The sequence below is a fragment of the Fonsecaea multimorphosa genome, assembly GCF_000836435.1.
Source record: "Fonsecaea multimorphosa CBS 102226 unplaced genomic scaffold supercont1.56, whole genome shotgun sequence".
NCBI lineage: Eukaryota > Fungi > Ascomycota > Eurotiomycetes > Chaetothyriales > Herpotrichiellaceae > Fonsecaea > Fonsecaea multimorphosa.
The window spans coordinates 1-14,837 of NW_015971690.1; the positions used below are offsets into that span (position 1 = coordinate 1).

Consider the following 14,837-nt stretch of genomic DNA (forward strand, 5'->3'; position numbering starts at 1 on the left):
GCGGCGTCAACAGACAGGAGGCTTGAAGTTGAAGTGGAAGACGTGGTCCAGTCTAGCCAGATCTGTCCTGTCCCATTCTCTGAGGGCCAACCACCACCTGGTCGCGAAAACGTGGAAGTGGTAGTGGGAGGTATCGAGGTTGTTGTCACAGCGTCGACGGATAGGAGGCTTGAGGTTGAAGATGAAGTCGTCCAATCTAACCAGATCTCTCCTGTCCCATTCTCTGCAGGCCAGGTAAAGCTGCTGGGCCTGGAGGTTGTGGATGTACTTACAGGAGAAGAGGTTGTAGTAAGTCCATCGACGATGAGAGAACTCGAAGTAGTCGATGAAGTAGTCCAGTCTAGCCATATTTCCTCCGTTCCGCTGTGCGATGGCCAAGTATGGCCAGAGGACCTCGACTCCTCTGCCGTCGAGGTTGTGGTAAGAGCACCTACTGGCAAAGCGCTAGATGTAGTGGGAGACCGAGGTAGTGTTGGCTGCGGCCTTCCCACGGGGCGCGTCGGCCGAGTAATAGGCTGTCTGCCAGGACCAACAGGAGAGGTAGTTGTAGATTTCGTCGTTGCAGCCTCGAGTGGCTTCAATGATGTCGTCGTCGTCGTCGTCAAGATGTCCGAGGAGCTTTCTCCTACGGACGCTCCCCAGTCGGCCCAATCACTGGAGCCACCATTACCTCGGTCTGGTGATGTCTGTGGCCGACCGACTGGAGGTCTAGTTGGTTGACCGGGACGCCCTGGCACGCCGTTGGGAACAGTAGTAGTCTTGGTAGTCGCAGCAGGTGCAGCAGGGATGGTTGATTTGGTGGTGGAGGTGGGTGTGCTTCCCTTAGTTGTCCCGGTGGTCTGTGGACGGCCCACTGGAGGTCGAGTTGGCTGTCCTGGCCGTCCTGGCCGGCCATCGGGTACAGAACTGGTCTTTGTGGTTGCGGCAGCAGCAGGCTTCTTCGAAGTGGTTGGAGACAGTTCCGGAGTTGTTGACGACTGAGCCTCGTTCCAATCGAGCCACTGACTTTCATCATAAGATTTGGTACTTGCTGCAGCAACTGTGTTTCCCAACGAAGTTTTAGTCGTAGTATAGGCAGGTGGTCTACCAGGCCTCGAAGGATCGACTGAAGGCCGTGTCTGGAGAGGTTGAGTATTCGTTGGTCTTCCACTTGTTGACCCGGCGATGGTCTGCGGAGTAGTAGGGCCAGTAGACTGAGAAATGGCGGGTATAGAGCTCTTTGAGTTTGTCCAGTCAAGCCACTCCTCCGAATGAGAAGCAGCAGTTGACCTGGGCGGGAGAGGATGAGAGGTGCTACCGGAGTTGATCGACACTGGTGATGTGGGAGTCGAGGTTCCGGCAGGATCGACACTAACTGCGTCAGGCGTCGAGAGGCTACTCGTTCCTTGAGAGACAGGATCTACGGGCAAGGAGGTTGGGCTTTGACCTGAGTAAGTAGTAGTACTCCAGGCATCCCAGTCGCCCCATTCAGAAGAACCTGGATTTGGCACGGCGTTCGAGGTTGAAGCAGCTGGAACTCCGGATACCTTGACAGTGCTTCCAGGATGATGTTTCACGGGATTAGCACCTGAGCTACTAGGACGACCCCAAGGAGCCGCATTGGATGTACTTCCCGTGGGCCGTCCTGGAATGGAATTGGTCGGCCTTGTGCTGGTTGCGTCAACGGGGTCTGAGTGTCCTGGGTCACCGTCGGAAATGTTAGTCGAAGAACCACTCGAGCTGGTTGGTTTTCCCCAGTTATTCCCAGTGTTTCCTGTGGGCCGTCCTGGTCTGGAGTTGGTCGGCCCGGCGCTGGTTGCGTCAACGGGGTCTGAATGTCCTGGGTCGCCTTCGGAAATATGAGTCGAAGAACCACTCGAGCTGGTTGGTTTTCCCGAGTTATTCCCAGGCTTTCCCGGGGGCGTGCCGGAAACCGACTTCAGTGGTGTCGTATGAGACGAGTCCGTGGTCCTCGTGCCACCTCCAGGCTGCGGGTGCTTATTACTTGGAGAAATTGGTATCGAAGTAGACGGTGAGGGTCCAGTATGACCGGGACCACTGCCTGCCGGTTTTCCCGAAGCCTTAGAAGGTCCCGCTGAAGATGCACTTTTAGAGCTGCTTGGGCCGCCGCTTGCACTGTTCGCACCGCTGCCTGCATTAGGGCTACTTCCATGCCAAGGATGATGCTCTTCCCAAGATCCTCCTGTGCCACTGCTGTTGACAGGTGTCGCGGTCGGTGGAACGCTGGATGCGCCGTTGGGTAGGTCCTGACCACGTTTGTCTCCAGCCGAACCACAGGTGAAGCTATGAGAGATGGTAAAGTTTGTGTTTCCGTCTGACTTTCCGGTTTCCGTTGCCCATTCTGGCCCAAATGGTTGAGTGTACATGTCGCAATATTGGCCCTGGCTCACACCATTCTTAGAGAGAACGTAGGTGTTGAAGAATTTGCAACCAACTGCGCTGCACTCGTCGGCGCAATTCGATGTGTCGAATGGTCCATAGAAGATCTTTGAGCCAATGAATGCTCCAGGAGTCGGTGGTGGATGAATTGCCGCGCCCGCCATGAAAACCGGAACATCAAATCCATTAGGAATTGTGAGGGTGCTGTTGGTGTAGCCGTTGCAACCGGCAATTACAGCATTCGCACTGCTTGAGCCAGTGGCAGTAATCGCCCCAGCCCAGAAAGAACACTTGATTGCCGGAGCTGGTCCACCAATTTCCTTCTCAAAGTAGATTTCGAACGAGGAACATTCGTCAATGCTATCGCAAATCGCCGCGCATATGCCGCTGTCGTACTCATCAATTGTCGTGTGTCCAATAAATCCATCTCCTGAGATCCATGCTTGTCCATTGTTGAAAGCTTGATAATAACCGGCCGGGGTCGCAGCAGATGTCGCAGCATCGGCAAAGAATTTGTTGGTTGCCCACTCGGCGGCAATTGGATCAGTACAAGAGCAGGTCGGTTCGACGTCGCGTTCCAACAGATTCTTCCTCCACGGCATGAAACCCTCCCATTTTCCCAATGAACCCAAAGCCACATTAGTAAACAAAAGAAACGAAAAGAATGGCAGCATGTTGCATTGAGCAACAGCTCAAAGAAAGAGCGACTGGTGTGAATGAATGGACGCGTGCCAATCGACAACGCAAAGATGGTTTACCAAAAAGAACAAGGAAAGAGGAGGAGGAGAGATGTGCAGGCTGAGTAGATGGCCCCCAGAGCGTTCAGCACACTCCGCAGGCTATCCCTACCTAGACCAGCGCGAACGCAGCGCATCTGAACTACTCCGTCCTGGGAGCTCTGCAAACCCTAGTAAGACTGTTATCGAATCATCTCAAAGGCGACCAGGTCTCTACCCTGTTGGGGATCAGCGCCACATGGCTGGAAGACGCACGAGGCTTCTCCAGCGGGGCCTCTGCACGCCAGTGACATCGATGATTGCTGACATTGGGGATAGCCGCCAGGCTTTGTTTGGCAGCTCAAGAAGAACACACTTTGAGGGCCTCGGTCACCGTTGCCAAACAAAGTTGAGTTCAGAGACCGGTCCAACTGCCAACAGCCGCGCCATGGAATGTGGGGTCTTTTGCCAGAAATTCGTGATCAAGCCACGGAATCAGCTTTGTCTCGTTGTATGCTTGGAATCAGAGGAAGTGGAAAAAAGGAGAAGGGATATGCCGAAAGTGGTTTAGTGTGTCGCAACTATTCAAGTCTTGGCACTCCCGTGGCTTGCATCCCGAGATTGAAACGCCTCATTCTCCTCATTCTCCTGCATCCTCGACGTTTGCCGTTGGCTGAGTGGTACGTTAGTCTCATCGTCTGCTCAGCCTCCTGTCTCACTTCGGCATAGCTTTCCCTCAAACCTCGATGCTCGCAGTCACCGGAAGCTGATGCTGCATCGTGTTCGAGATCAGCTGCGCCAGCCACAAAACCTATTCGGCTATCTGCGTGAGCAATCCAGAAGATCTTTGATTTTGGTAAGTTGGAATTCATCTGCGGAGAACCGACAGAGAGGTGGCTGCATTTACGTACATAGGTCCGTGCTATAAAGACAACCTGATGACACTCTTGAGAAAAGTCATGTTGTCGCCTTTCAAATGGGCATGCTCGTGCTGCTGGGTCTAGCATGTAAACGAGATTGGAAGATTCGCGCCTTTCGAGTGTTCGGCAGCATGGGGCAAAGATCCGAGACAAGCCTGCCACGATACAAATGATGCTGCCAGCTTTTCTAGCCCGGGGAATGGTTGGCACTGGCAGGAGTCGTGCCCAGGATTGATGGGCAACGCGTATGAACATCACGTCCAGAAGCCACTCGGCATCTGCTGTATGCCAACGTGCACAGTGCGGGACGGGACATGTCGTTGCAAACCGTATCTCGCTAGATACATTGTCGATCCACTGTTCAGACGGCCGGAAATCCATCACCATTTTAAGGCGTCTCCCACATCGACGGTCTTTGCACCGTCGCGCGTTGTCTCCGGAGTGAGCATGCCGCAAGATCCGAAAACCCAGGATTCATGTGCAACTCTGCCCGACAACCATTAACAGCGAGTCGTTGCCCCATCAAGCACCATTCTGAGGCCCTTCCCTTTTCTCAGCTTTGTAGCCGACTGCGTAAGACGAGGATTCCGTAGTAGTTCTAAATATACTCATCCGACAGAGGCACGGAAATCGACATGCCTAAAGATAGACAACCTCTCAGCAGCAGGCGAGGTCGAGATTGAGCGAGCGCCGGTCAAAGATCGACGGCAACGGATCCGCCGACCGTTGGAGATAATCTACTCGGCAGACCAGGATTCATCACAACAACCGTGCCCTGGTCGAGGACTTTAGCTACCTAGGTCGGTAGAAAGGATCATTGCTGGGCTTTGGTGCTGGGTGCACACCGCGAGGGCGGAAACAAAAGTACGCTATCCGTCTCTATGCTCCACAGAAGCATGACTACGGCAGAGTAGAATTCCCATACGGAAGACCTGACGCCGTCCAACCATCAAGCGGCTATCCAAGGTCGCGAACCGAGGATGCGGCATCCGAGGATAACGATTCTCCAGAATCAGCCTCGCCTTACTCCGCATCGACGAGCCGACAAGACGCCACGGGGGCAGAGACAAAGCTTTTAATATATGTAGATAGAATGGGCTGAAAGTCAAACCATCCTGAGAAGGCCAGTCCTCCAGCTACCGTCCAGTTCCTGTGCCCATTCGTTTTTTCGAACCCAGTAGAACACAATGAATTTCGAGCTCCCCGCCGACCTTCAAGACTACATCTCGCGCATCGACGCATTCATCAAGGACAAGATCCTCCCGCTCCAACACAAGGACGACAACAACCGCTTCTTTGACCACCGCCGCGAATCTTCGCGAACGCAATGGGAGAACCAAGGCCTGCCTACCCATGAGTGGGAGAACCTCCTCCGGCAAGCCCGCAAACTGGCCGACGAGGCAGGGTTCTACCGATTCGGGTTCCCCAAGGAATTTGGCGGAGCGGGGAGTGAGCACCAGAACCTGTACATGTGTGCCATCCGGTACCATCTATCGTCCCACCCAGTCTACGGAGGCGGCGTGAGCCTGGCCAACGACCTGCAGAATGAACACAGTGTCGTCGGCAACAACCCGTTCATCATCATGATGCACCACTACGGCACCAAGGAGCAGCAGAACAAGTACATCCCCGCCAGCATCAACGGCGAATTCAAATCCACCTTTGGCTTGACCGAGATCTACCACGGCTCCGACGCAACCCATATGGACACCACGGCCAAGCCCATCACGCTGCCCAACGGCGAGCCTGGGTACGAGATCAACGGCAACAAGAAGTGGCAAACTGGCATGCATACCGCCACACACAGCCTGGTGTTTGCACGGACGTCTGGCCAGAACGGATCTCCCAAGGGCATCACCGCCTTCATCGTCCCCGTGGACACGCCCGGCGTGAAGGTCGCATCGTACGAGTGGACGCTCAACATGCCGACGGACCACGCCACCGTGCTCTTTGACAAAGTCCGAGTTCCTGCCTCGGCCATCCTCGGGCCCGTGGACAACGGCCTGGCCATCGCCCAGACGTTTACGCACGAGAACCGCATCCGTCAGGCGGCCTCCAGCTGCGGCGCGGCGCGGTACTGCATCGAGCGCAGCGTCGAGTACGCCAAGAATCGGACCGTGTTCGGGAAGCCGCTCTCGTCGAACCAAGCCATCCAGTGGCCGCTCGTGGAGCTCTCCACCCAGGCTGAGATGCTGAGACTCCTGATCCTCCGCACCGCCGTGGAGATGGATCAGGTCACGGCGGCGTGCAAGGCCAACGGCAGCGCGCCGTGGATCGCCATCGAGAAGCAACTGGGCCACAAGATCGGCATGTGCAATTACTACGCCAACCGTCTGTGCTGCGAGTCGGCCGATCGTGCGATCCAGGTCCACGGCGGAGTCGGATACTCGCGACATTACCCCTTTGAACACATCTGGAGACACTTCCGAAGGTATCGGATCACCGAGGGGAGCGAGGAGGTGCAGATTCGCAAGGTTGCCGCGTACTTGTTTGGGTATAAGACGACGGGGGAGGGGGACAAGAAACCCGAGGCAAAATTGTAGATTGCTGGTCTGAGACCACCTGGTATAGGGAAATTGTATGCAATTGGTTTGGCCATTCACTGCCTCTGCAAGGGAAATGGCCCATCCGCCGTGCCTTGACTCTCTGTGTTTCAACACACGTCTTCAATGACCAGCTTCTCGCCGCTCGGCTCGCCCAGATCGAGCTTGAGCCTCCGCCCAAAGACCTCGAGCAGCATCTCAAAGCATACCTTGCTGATGGCCGGATCGTATCTGCCTTTGCTCAACTCGTCCCTGATAAACGCGTGCTGCGCGCCGAAAACCTCGTAGAAGGAGAACTCGACGCCCTTTTCATGCAGCGTCTTCCTGATCAAATCCCTGCCCTCGGGAGGGACGTGGTTGTCGCTCTTACCGAATATCATGACCAATTCCCCTTTAATGTCGCCCGCCCTCCTTAAGGAGTCGTCATTTTTCCCTTCCCCGAGGCTGTGGCTATGTATGTCCGTGGCGAAGTAACACACAGCAGCCTTGACCCGTTGGTCCAACGCACACCGATATGCGAGGTGGCCACCGAGACACATCCCCGTGGCTCCGACCTTGCCGTTGCACGTTTTCAGGCCCAACAGCAACGAGACGGACAGTTCCGCGTCCTCGTCGTACGCGGCCAGCTTCTTGGTGATTTTCCACTCATTCCCCGCGTCGGTGCCGGGGACGTCGTAGGCGAGCGGCTCGGGACCCGTGAACTCGTGGTACGACGACGGAGCAGCGACGATGTAGCCTTGGCCGGCGATTTGGCGGGCAAAGCGGGCGACGGGGCCGGTCACTGCAAGTAAAAAGAGTGTTTCAGTCTGCTAGAGTTCTCTCGTCACGACTCCCAATCTCGATCCGTAAAAGGTGGAGTGTGGCTTTCTTTTTACCTTGGTAGATTTCCGAAAACACAACGACACCGGGAAACTTTGCGTCTGGGTAGCCAGGGATGGTAGGGTGAAAGATATAGATTCCTTTTGTTTTCGTATTGATCGCTCAGCCAGAGTTCACGTCGGAGCCATTACAGGTTGGCGGGAGGCGTACGCATTGAACCCTCCCCTGCTGCCTTGGTCGGCACATCTTTGTGTGATTCTTGAATGAGCATCGTGATGCTGGCTCTTCAACGAGACTTTGAGGTCGATCTGCTCTAGAGCTGTCCAATAGTTGAGCCGGGTTTTGAGGCTTGTATTGTGAAGTCAATAGGAGAGAAATTTATTGAGATGAGTGAGGGGCAGGCAGGGTGTATGTAAACAACGAGTGCCTGGATGTGGGGGTGTCGTGGTGGTGGCGTGAGTGACTGCAAAGTGGAAGAAAATCGGATACGCACATCATCGATTATCTCAGCGATTGTCCCTTTGTCACCGCTGTCAGTGTAACACGGCAAACCATCAGATATGGCCAATATTTTCAAGCAGAATAGGAATACCACCTTCTCTGTGCAAGGCGAGACCAAAACTGCCCCTTTCTGGTCAGAGAATGCCCACTGATTTCGCGGATGGGCAAGCTCGCCATCCTCCTTCTTGTGCAATTCGTGTCGAAGCTCACAATATTCTTCCAAACGTCTCGTGTCTCGCCGGCACTGGACTGCACATCGGTGGCATAGCTGATCTTTGCAGCAGGCACAGAAATCATCCTTGAACCATGTTGACGCTGGGGCATCACCATGCACACCTTCCCCGATCGTCCGGCGACCACGGTCCTTCCGATTCTGACGGCATGGAAGCTCTACAACTCGTCGGACAGCTTGGCTTCCAACTTCAAACTGCTGTCCCAACTTCCCGGGTTCAGATTCTTGCAACGGGTTGATGACGCCCGTAGATGTTCATGTCCTGATACCCCAAATGTCATATCATATGTGTATTCGGCGCCGTACCGTTCCCAGACTCACAATTTCAGGATATACTGCTTCGCCCACTCAATAGGATCAAGTATGCCATCGGCGATAGCTGCGAGGACGTCAACCGGTCTCCAATTCAAGCCTGTGGTTCGGAAAACTTTCAACGCATCCCTGCGGCGTGGTGCAATATTGGAGAGCGGTCCGGCCACAAGCTGCGAGCTGCGCTTGACACCAGAGGTGGCCGAGGCTGGGCTCATCATCTGAGTGATGAAAGCCTCGCTAGGTTCAGAGCATGGCGGCCTTGGAGATGGAGACGACTTTAGCAGATGGTGATGGACATACAACGGAGCTGGGTGGTGAAGGGCGAGCTTGACTGAGTGCGACATTCTACCGCACCCCAGGGAGAGATGCCACGATTTGACAGCATGGAACGCACACAGTGAATGTCATGGCCCAGCCGCGCAGTTGAAGTGAAGTTCTGCCGCACACTCTCTATCACCGTTGGTCCTTCTTCACTCGACTTTCAATCGAACATTTCCTTCCATGCATTCATCCCATTGACAACATGGCTTCAATGGAGACGGATATGGCGGTCTCAAAGTTTGAAGAGGAAGACTACGGTAGGACTGTCGATCACCTCATTAACAACTACTGACAAATGTTCAGATCTCCTGTCGGGTATCGAGCAGTTCGAGCAGTACGAGCCACCCTCATCGGCATTGTTAGCACAAACCACATTCTTTTCAGTATCCATCAAGCTCGATCCGGCCCTGTTCATCGACCTTAGCGCCGTCCAAGAGCACCTCGATCGCGTTTGCGTTCTCGCCGACCTCGTCCGCGCCGCGCATACGACCGTTGACCAACACGAAGCCCGTATCCAGCATGAATTGACTGAGCTCTGGGATAACAACCAAGACATCCGCAAGCGAGGCCTTCGAGGCGGCACGGCGCGCAAGCAACGAAGAGCCATCGGCAACTACATCCCCATCGCCACCGTGGAGCGCGAACTCTCGAAGCGCCGAGTCGAGGTGGAAAGGATCGACTACCTGGGCCGCAACCGGGTCGCGGGATTGCGCGCGTTGAGGATCATGTTTGAAGAAGCGTTCTGTTTCCTCCGGGACCAGCAGCACCAATGTGAGGATATCCTTCGGTGTGGAGAAATTTTAATGTACGGTGTCACCACGCCATTGGTGCTCGACCACCTGGGGGCCGTGGACGAGGTTTTCACAGCAGAGAATCTTGACAAGATTGACGACATTGCCGAGATGTTGGACAATTTCGATGAAGAGTACGACACATCCTTGTAGCAAGGAGAATTTCAGGGCTACGAATGACTGCCGACGGCAGCATCGCGTTGGACGTCCCATTGGCATGGCACAGGATATGTCTATTTGTACGCCGTGAAAGATCCCAGGTTGTGGCCAGAACACAATATTGCATTGGACGTCTGATTGGCATGGCATAGGATATGTCTATTTGTAACGGGCCGTGAAAGATCCCAGGTTGTGGGCAGAACACAGTATCGCATCCATAGCAATGATTGAGACAATGAATACCTAGGTAACCTGTTCCAACAACCAGATCAAGACAGACTTGTTGTCCTCCACGGCTCAGTCAGCCCTTATGCTGTAGCAGTTGCTGCATGGGTTGAACCTGAGGCTCAGCATCTGAATATCAGACGAGGCTGAGGCTGCAATTTGTGCCGGGCCAATCGAGGGCGGAACTCAATTCATCGTCTTTTCTTCACTGTTCGATCACTCGACAAATCCACATTCTGATCTGGGAGTGACAGACCAGCCTCGTCTAGATCACTACGCCCATCTCATCCGTCCCTTGGCGATCAGCAATCACTCTGCCAGTGACAGATCAACCAGATATCACAATCTGCCCGCCAAGGCCAGATCAACCTACCACTTTCTCAGGCGTATAAATATCTCCTTCCCTCTCACAATTTCTTCCTTCCTTTCTTTTTCTTTTTCTTTCTTCATACTTACCTTGTTCGAGCATCTTGAGCACAAGCATTCTTGATGTTGTACGGACATCGACTCCATGGCACATCGGAGTTGGTGGCTGTGCTGGAAGCACCTTCGGGACTTCCGCGAGCGCAATTTTTGTCTTCCCAACCCTTTTCATCATTGCTTCTTTGCCTTGCGCAAAGCTTTGAAGAAGAGTGCGCACATTCTGGTTGAGAGAGGGTCACGGAAGGTGCGTCTTGTTGGCATCCTTCATCAGGAAATGGTTGCAATCTTCTCACTTTCCAACGTCTCACCAAGCTGGGGACTTGCTTACCAGCAAACAGCGACAGACTTCGCACAACATTTCTCACAAGCGAGTAAACCCATCTTCGAGAAGCGCATGCTCTGTCGACGTGTCTTTTGTCTTTCATGCAGCAGGCTAACGAAAGTTCCAGGCACGACAACACCGACCTTCGACTCTCGAGTCCTTTCCTACCCTCGTACTTCGATCTGATCCCATCCGTCCTCTAATCAGCACCTTCACCCACGCCACGGTGGCCATTTCAGCGGGACGAGAAACTCATCGAAGCCGCGTTAACCCCTATCTCCCAGTTTCCTGCTCCAGGTTTGACAATAGATACTACGGTTTTGAGAGCGATTAGAAGAAGAGGAGGAAGTGGGCCTTGAATTTTCAAAGGCGCTTAGACGGCCGCTTGGACGGGGATCATCACCGCACGCCACATCTGACCTGACCCTCTCGCCTACCTAAGATGACCATTTGCATTTGCCCACTGTGTGCAAATCAACAAGACGGGATGTCGCAGCCCTGCCCAGCAGTTTATTTCACTTCGGGCCAAATGATAGCTGACAATCAGGCCTTCAATGCGCAAACCCAACCACAGAACCTGGGCAGCGTTCAAAATCAGCCAAATGAACGAGCTGGAAAGAATAAGATCGGTTCGATGCTGACACGAGCTATCGGGCTAGTAGACTGTGCTCCGGTGCACGCTCGTTAGCGCTTCCAGAAATTTTGTGGCTGGCCTACTTAGTATCTGAAGGATCGTCCAAACTGGCAATGTCTCTATCGAGTCTGGCTAATTGGGCAATTTTTCCGTCAGTGCTTACACGAGAGCTTCGATTGACGGGGTGGTTTTGGTGCGACGGTAGACCAGGCCCAGCACAAAAAGACATGGGTAGACTTGAGAAGTTGCTGCAGCTGAAAAGGGATCCGTAAGTGACAATGACATGACCTGCACATGAAGCTTGACATGCAACATCTAACTAAGAAGGTATGCTCGCTTTCTCTCTCAGGCCAAGAAGCACAGCTTGCTCCGCAGAAAAATCTTGGGGAATCGACCGAGTCACGACGCGGGGAAGAGCCGGGATCCTCCAGAAGAGAGAAAAAGCAACTGCGTAATAGGCGCATGCTGGCGACCAATCCTTTCGATAGTCAGTATAGCTGTGGACATTGCCCAAGCTCTCGATCTGACACAAAGGAATGTTACATTCAGCACTTGTGCAAGTCTTGGACCCCCTGCGGTACCTCCACCTTGTACGAGGTAATGGTACCTTGACCCGTGTGCCACATGGCCAAGGGAAAGTTCTACCCGAGGTAGGTCGAGTCCATCTGCAACCGGTCAGCGGAGAGACCTGAGACTGCTGGCTGTGGAAACCCGGTTCAAGCGGCGAGTAAGCAGATACGACTCGGTTCGCGCCACGAGGTATGATTTGGAGGAGAACTTAAATTCAAGCAGTACCTCATATCTCGAGCACAGGTCGCTGATGATCGCCGACAATTCATGATCTCTACGGATAGAAGGACAAGAAAACATGGCAACGGAAACCCCAGCACTAGTCTCGTACCCGGTGGCATCTACCGGGCCAGACTGGCGGTTCGAGAAGATCAAAGTATTGCGGGCGCCCAAAGAACACGAGCTCAAGATCCGCATGGTCGCGACGGGCATCTGCCACTCGGACATCGTGGTCGCCTCGATCCCCGGACATTTGATCGGGATGAAGTTCCCCAAGGTGCTGGGTCACGAAGGTGCGGGTGTGGTCGAAGAGGTCGGACCAGGGGTGACTGTGGCTAAAGTCGGGGATCCAGTATTGCTGTCCTACAGCTACTGCAACACATGCGACCTCTGCAAGAGCGACGAGCAACCCTACTGCTCGTCGTGGCGACAGCTCAACATCTTTGGCGAGCCGGGAATCTTCGAGACATCCCAAAAAGAAGATGCGCCTGCAAAGTTCTTTGGGCAATCGAGCTTTGCGGCGACCAGCATTGTCAACGAGGGGAGCGTGGTCAACGTCAAAGACCTTGTGCAAAGCACTGAAGACTTGAAGCTGCTGGCGCCCCTGGGATGCGGCCTGATGACCGGGTCCGGGGCCATCGTGAACGGCGTATCGGCCAAACCACGCGATATCGTGCTGGTCACGGGCATTGGCGCCGTCGGACTGGGAGCAGTCATGGCGGCCAAGATTGCGGGCTGCAAGGAGATCATCGCCGTCGACCGGGTGGCGCACCGGCTCGAAACGGCCAAAGATCTGGGTGCTACAAAGGTGCTGGACACGTCAACGATAGACACGGCCACCACCAGCATGGCCGAGGCGATCCAGAAACTAGTCGACGGCCAACGCATCTCGATCATCATCGAAACCACCGCGGCCATCCCCGTCATCCAGGAATGCATCAAGGCTCTCGGCGCGCACGGCAGACTGATCCAGCTGGGGGCCCCTCGCCCGGATGCCCAAGTCACCATCCCGCTATCCGAGTTCTTCGGTGGCAACAAGTCGTTCGAGTGCCACTACCTGGGCAACACGACGGGCCAGAAATGGGTACCGGTGATGATCAAGTGGTGGCGCGAGGGGAAATTCCCCATTGAGAAGATCGTCAAGCAGTTCCCGGCAAAGGATGCGTTGCAGGCCCTGCATGGTATGGAGGATGGGAGCGCCATTAAACCTGTTCTCATCTGGTAGGGTAGAGGTCGAGGTCGAGGTAGAGGGAGTCGAGAAACGACAAAATAAAGGATTTGGATTTTTCATCAATGGGATGAAATGATGATTGACTACAATATTTTGTTCCTTCTGTGTCTTTTTGGGTCGTCTATTTACTTACTTTGTTCTTTGGGTCGTCTAATCTGTGCCATCGAATCCCTCCGGATCGCCGTGATAGCCCTCACGACCCGCTCCACGTCCCACCCCTCCAGCAGCGCCTTGCGGAGGACATCGACCTCGTTCTCCGGCGCCATCCCGCCCGGCGCAGGCGGCCTGCGATCGAGGTTCGTGGGGAACGGATAGCCATTGCCGATTGCATTCAGAATGGCGTCGACTCTCGTGCCAGTCTGCAGCTGTGTCTTGTCTCCTCCTGCTGCTGCTCCAGCTCCGTCGTCGACGTACAACCTCGTGACTTCATCCCAACAACTCGCGATGACGGCCAGGGTGTCGACCGTCTCCATGGTCCTGCCAAACGCACTGCTCACCTGGAGCAGGTTTGCGGAGCGGTGGATGTGTCGTGTGGTATTCTCGCCCGCGGCGTGGAACAGGGCCGGGTTGAAGAACAGCGCATCGCCCATGGCCAGGTCGACGGTGACCCAGTTTTGGGCAAAGAAAGCCTGGAACTCGGCCAGCCGGTACGCCATGTACCCCGGCGCGAACTGCTGCGAGAAGGGCAAAAGGCGCGTGGGCCCGCTGGCGCGCGGCATGTCGCTGTGCGCGATGGCGCCCTGGAGTGTCAAGAACTGTGTCGCCACTTGCGTTGCTGCAGGGTATAGCGCGCAGGACTCCGCGGATTGGAAGCCCAGGTGGTAGTCGCGGTGCGGGACCTGCGGCTTGCCTCCCGGCCGCACGACGTTGACCTGCGCCGTGATTTGGTACCCCGGCCCCAGCCACGCGGCGCACATGGCGGCCAGGTACGGGTTGGCGTAGTACCGCGCAAAGGAGACCGGGTCTCGCTCGGCGTGTTTCTGGAACGAGTTCCAGATGCGTGCGTTGCTGCCTCGCGCGGCGAAGTGGTCACCGCCCTGGCCCTGGCCCTGGCCAGCTCCTCCTCGCGCAGCTTCTCCGGCGATGATGTCCGCGAACACGGCGTTGACGCGCTCCAGCAACTCCCTGTCTGGGCTGAAGTTGCGGAGCACCACCACCCCGGGGCCCGAGAGGAGGATGTGGTGCCATTCGTCCTGCAACTCGTCCATCACGAAACCCCCATCTGCTGCGGCTGGCAGATCTGGATACTCCGGCAGATCGTAGATGGGGATGTTGGATACCACGGCCGACGCGTGCGGATACGTCTCCCGGCTGGTCGATTGGGTGCATAATGCCCTGAACGCGGCCAGCGACGGCGGCGGCGCCGACACCGAGTATAGTCTCTTGGGCACCTGTGTCTGGGCGTGAGATGAGGATGAAGATGATGGCCCATTGCCGACACCGTTGGAGCCACCTGCACCTGCACCTGCGGAATGTCCGTTTGCCAGACAGGCAGAGGAAGTCGTCGAGTTTGAGTCCAT

General features: G+C 55.2%; 7 protein-coding genes across 7 annotated transcripts; 3 read left to right on the forward strand and 4 right to left on the reverse strand.

The window, feature by feature from the left end:
- Positions 1-196: 196 nt before the first annotated feature.
- On the reverse strand, positions 197-2,981 carry Z520_12371 (uncharacterized protein; the record flags this gene model as incomplete). The annotated part of the gene is made up of 2 exons (XM_016782857.1): positions 197-223; positions 273-2,981. 2 exons carry the CDS (start codon positions 2,979-2,981, stop codon positions 197-199), a joined length of 2,736 nt encoding a protein of 911 aa, XP_016626031.1.
- Positions 2,982-5,202: 2,221 nt separating this feature from the next.
- Z520_12372 (uncharacterized protein) lies at positions 5,203-6,558 on the forward strand (the record flags this gene model as incomplete). Its single annotated transcript, XM_016782858.1, has 1 exon — positions 5,203-6,558. The coding sequence occupies one exon, from the start codon at positions 5,203-5,205 to the stop codon at positions 6,556-6,558; it is 1,356 nt and encodes a 451-aa protein (XP_016626032.1).
- A 110-nt stretch (positions 6,559-6,668) lies between these two features.
- Positions 6,669-7,648, reverse strand: Z520_12373 (uncharacterized protein; the record flags this gene model as incomplete). Its single annotated transcript, XM_016782859.1, has 3 exons — positions 6,669-7,339; positions 7,434-7,517; positions 7,588-7,648. The coding sequence occupies 3 exons, from the start codon at positions 7,646-7,648 to the stop codon at positions 6,669-6,671; spliced, it is 816 nt and encodes a 271-aa protein (XP_016626033.1).
- Positions 7,649-8,427: 779 nt separating this feature from the next.
- Z520_12374 (uncharacterized protein) lies at positions 8,428-8,637 on the reverse strand (the record flags this gene model as incomplete). The annotated part of the gene is made up of 1 exon (XM_016782860.1): positions 8,428-8,637. One exon carries the CDS (start codon positions 8,635-8,637, stop codon positions 8,428-8,430), a length of 210 nt encoding a protein of 69 aa, XP_016626034.1.
- Positions 8,638-8,945: 308 nt separating this feature from the next.
- Z520_12375 (uncharacterized protein) lies at positions 8,946-9,687 on the forward strand (the record flags this gene model as incomplete). The annotated part of the gene is made up of 2 exons (XM_016782861.1): positions 8,946-9,000; positions 9,047-9,687. 2 exons carry the CDS (start codon positions 8,946-8,948, stop codon positions 9,685-9,687), a joined length of 696 nt encoding a protein of 231 aa, XP_016626035.1.
- A 2,478-nt stretch (positions 9,688-12,165) lies between these two features.
- Z520_12376 (uncharacterized protein) lies at positions 12,166-13,311 on the forward strand (the record flags this gene model as incomplete). The annotated part of the gene is made up of 1 exon (XM_016782862.1): positions 12,166-13,311. One exon carries the CDS (start codon positions 12,166-12,168, stop codon positions 13,309-13,311), a length of 1,146 nt encoding a protein of 381 aa, XP_016626036.1.
- Positions 13,312-13,442: 131 nt separating this feature from the next.
- On the reverse strand, positions 13,443-14,837 carry Z520_12377 (uncharacterized protein; the record flags this gene model as incomplete). The annotated part of the gene is made up of 1 exon (XM_016782863.1): positions 13,443-14,837. One exon carries the CDS (start codon positions 14,835-14,837, stop codon positions 13,443-13,445), a length of 1,395 nt encoding a protein of 464 aa, XP_016626037.1.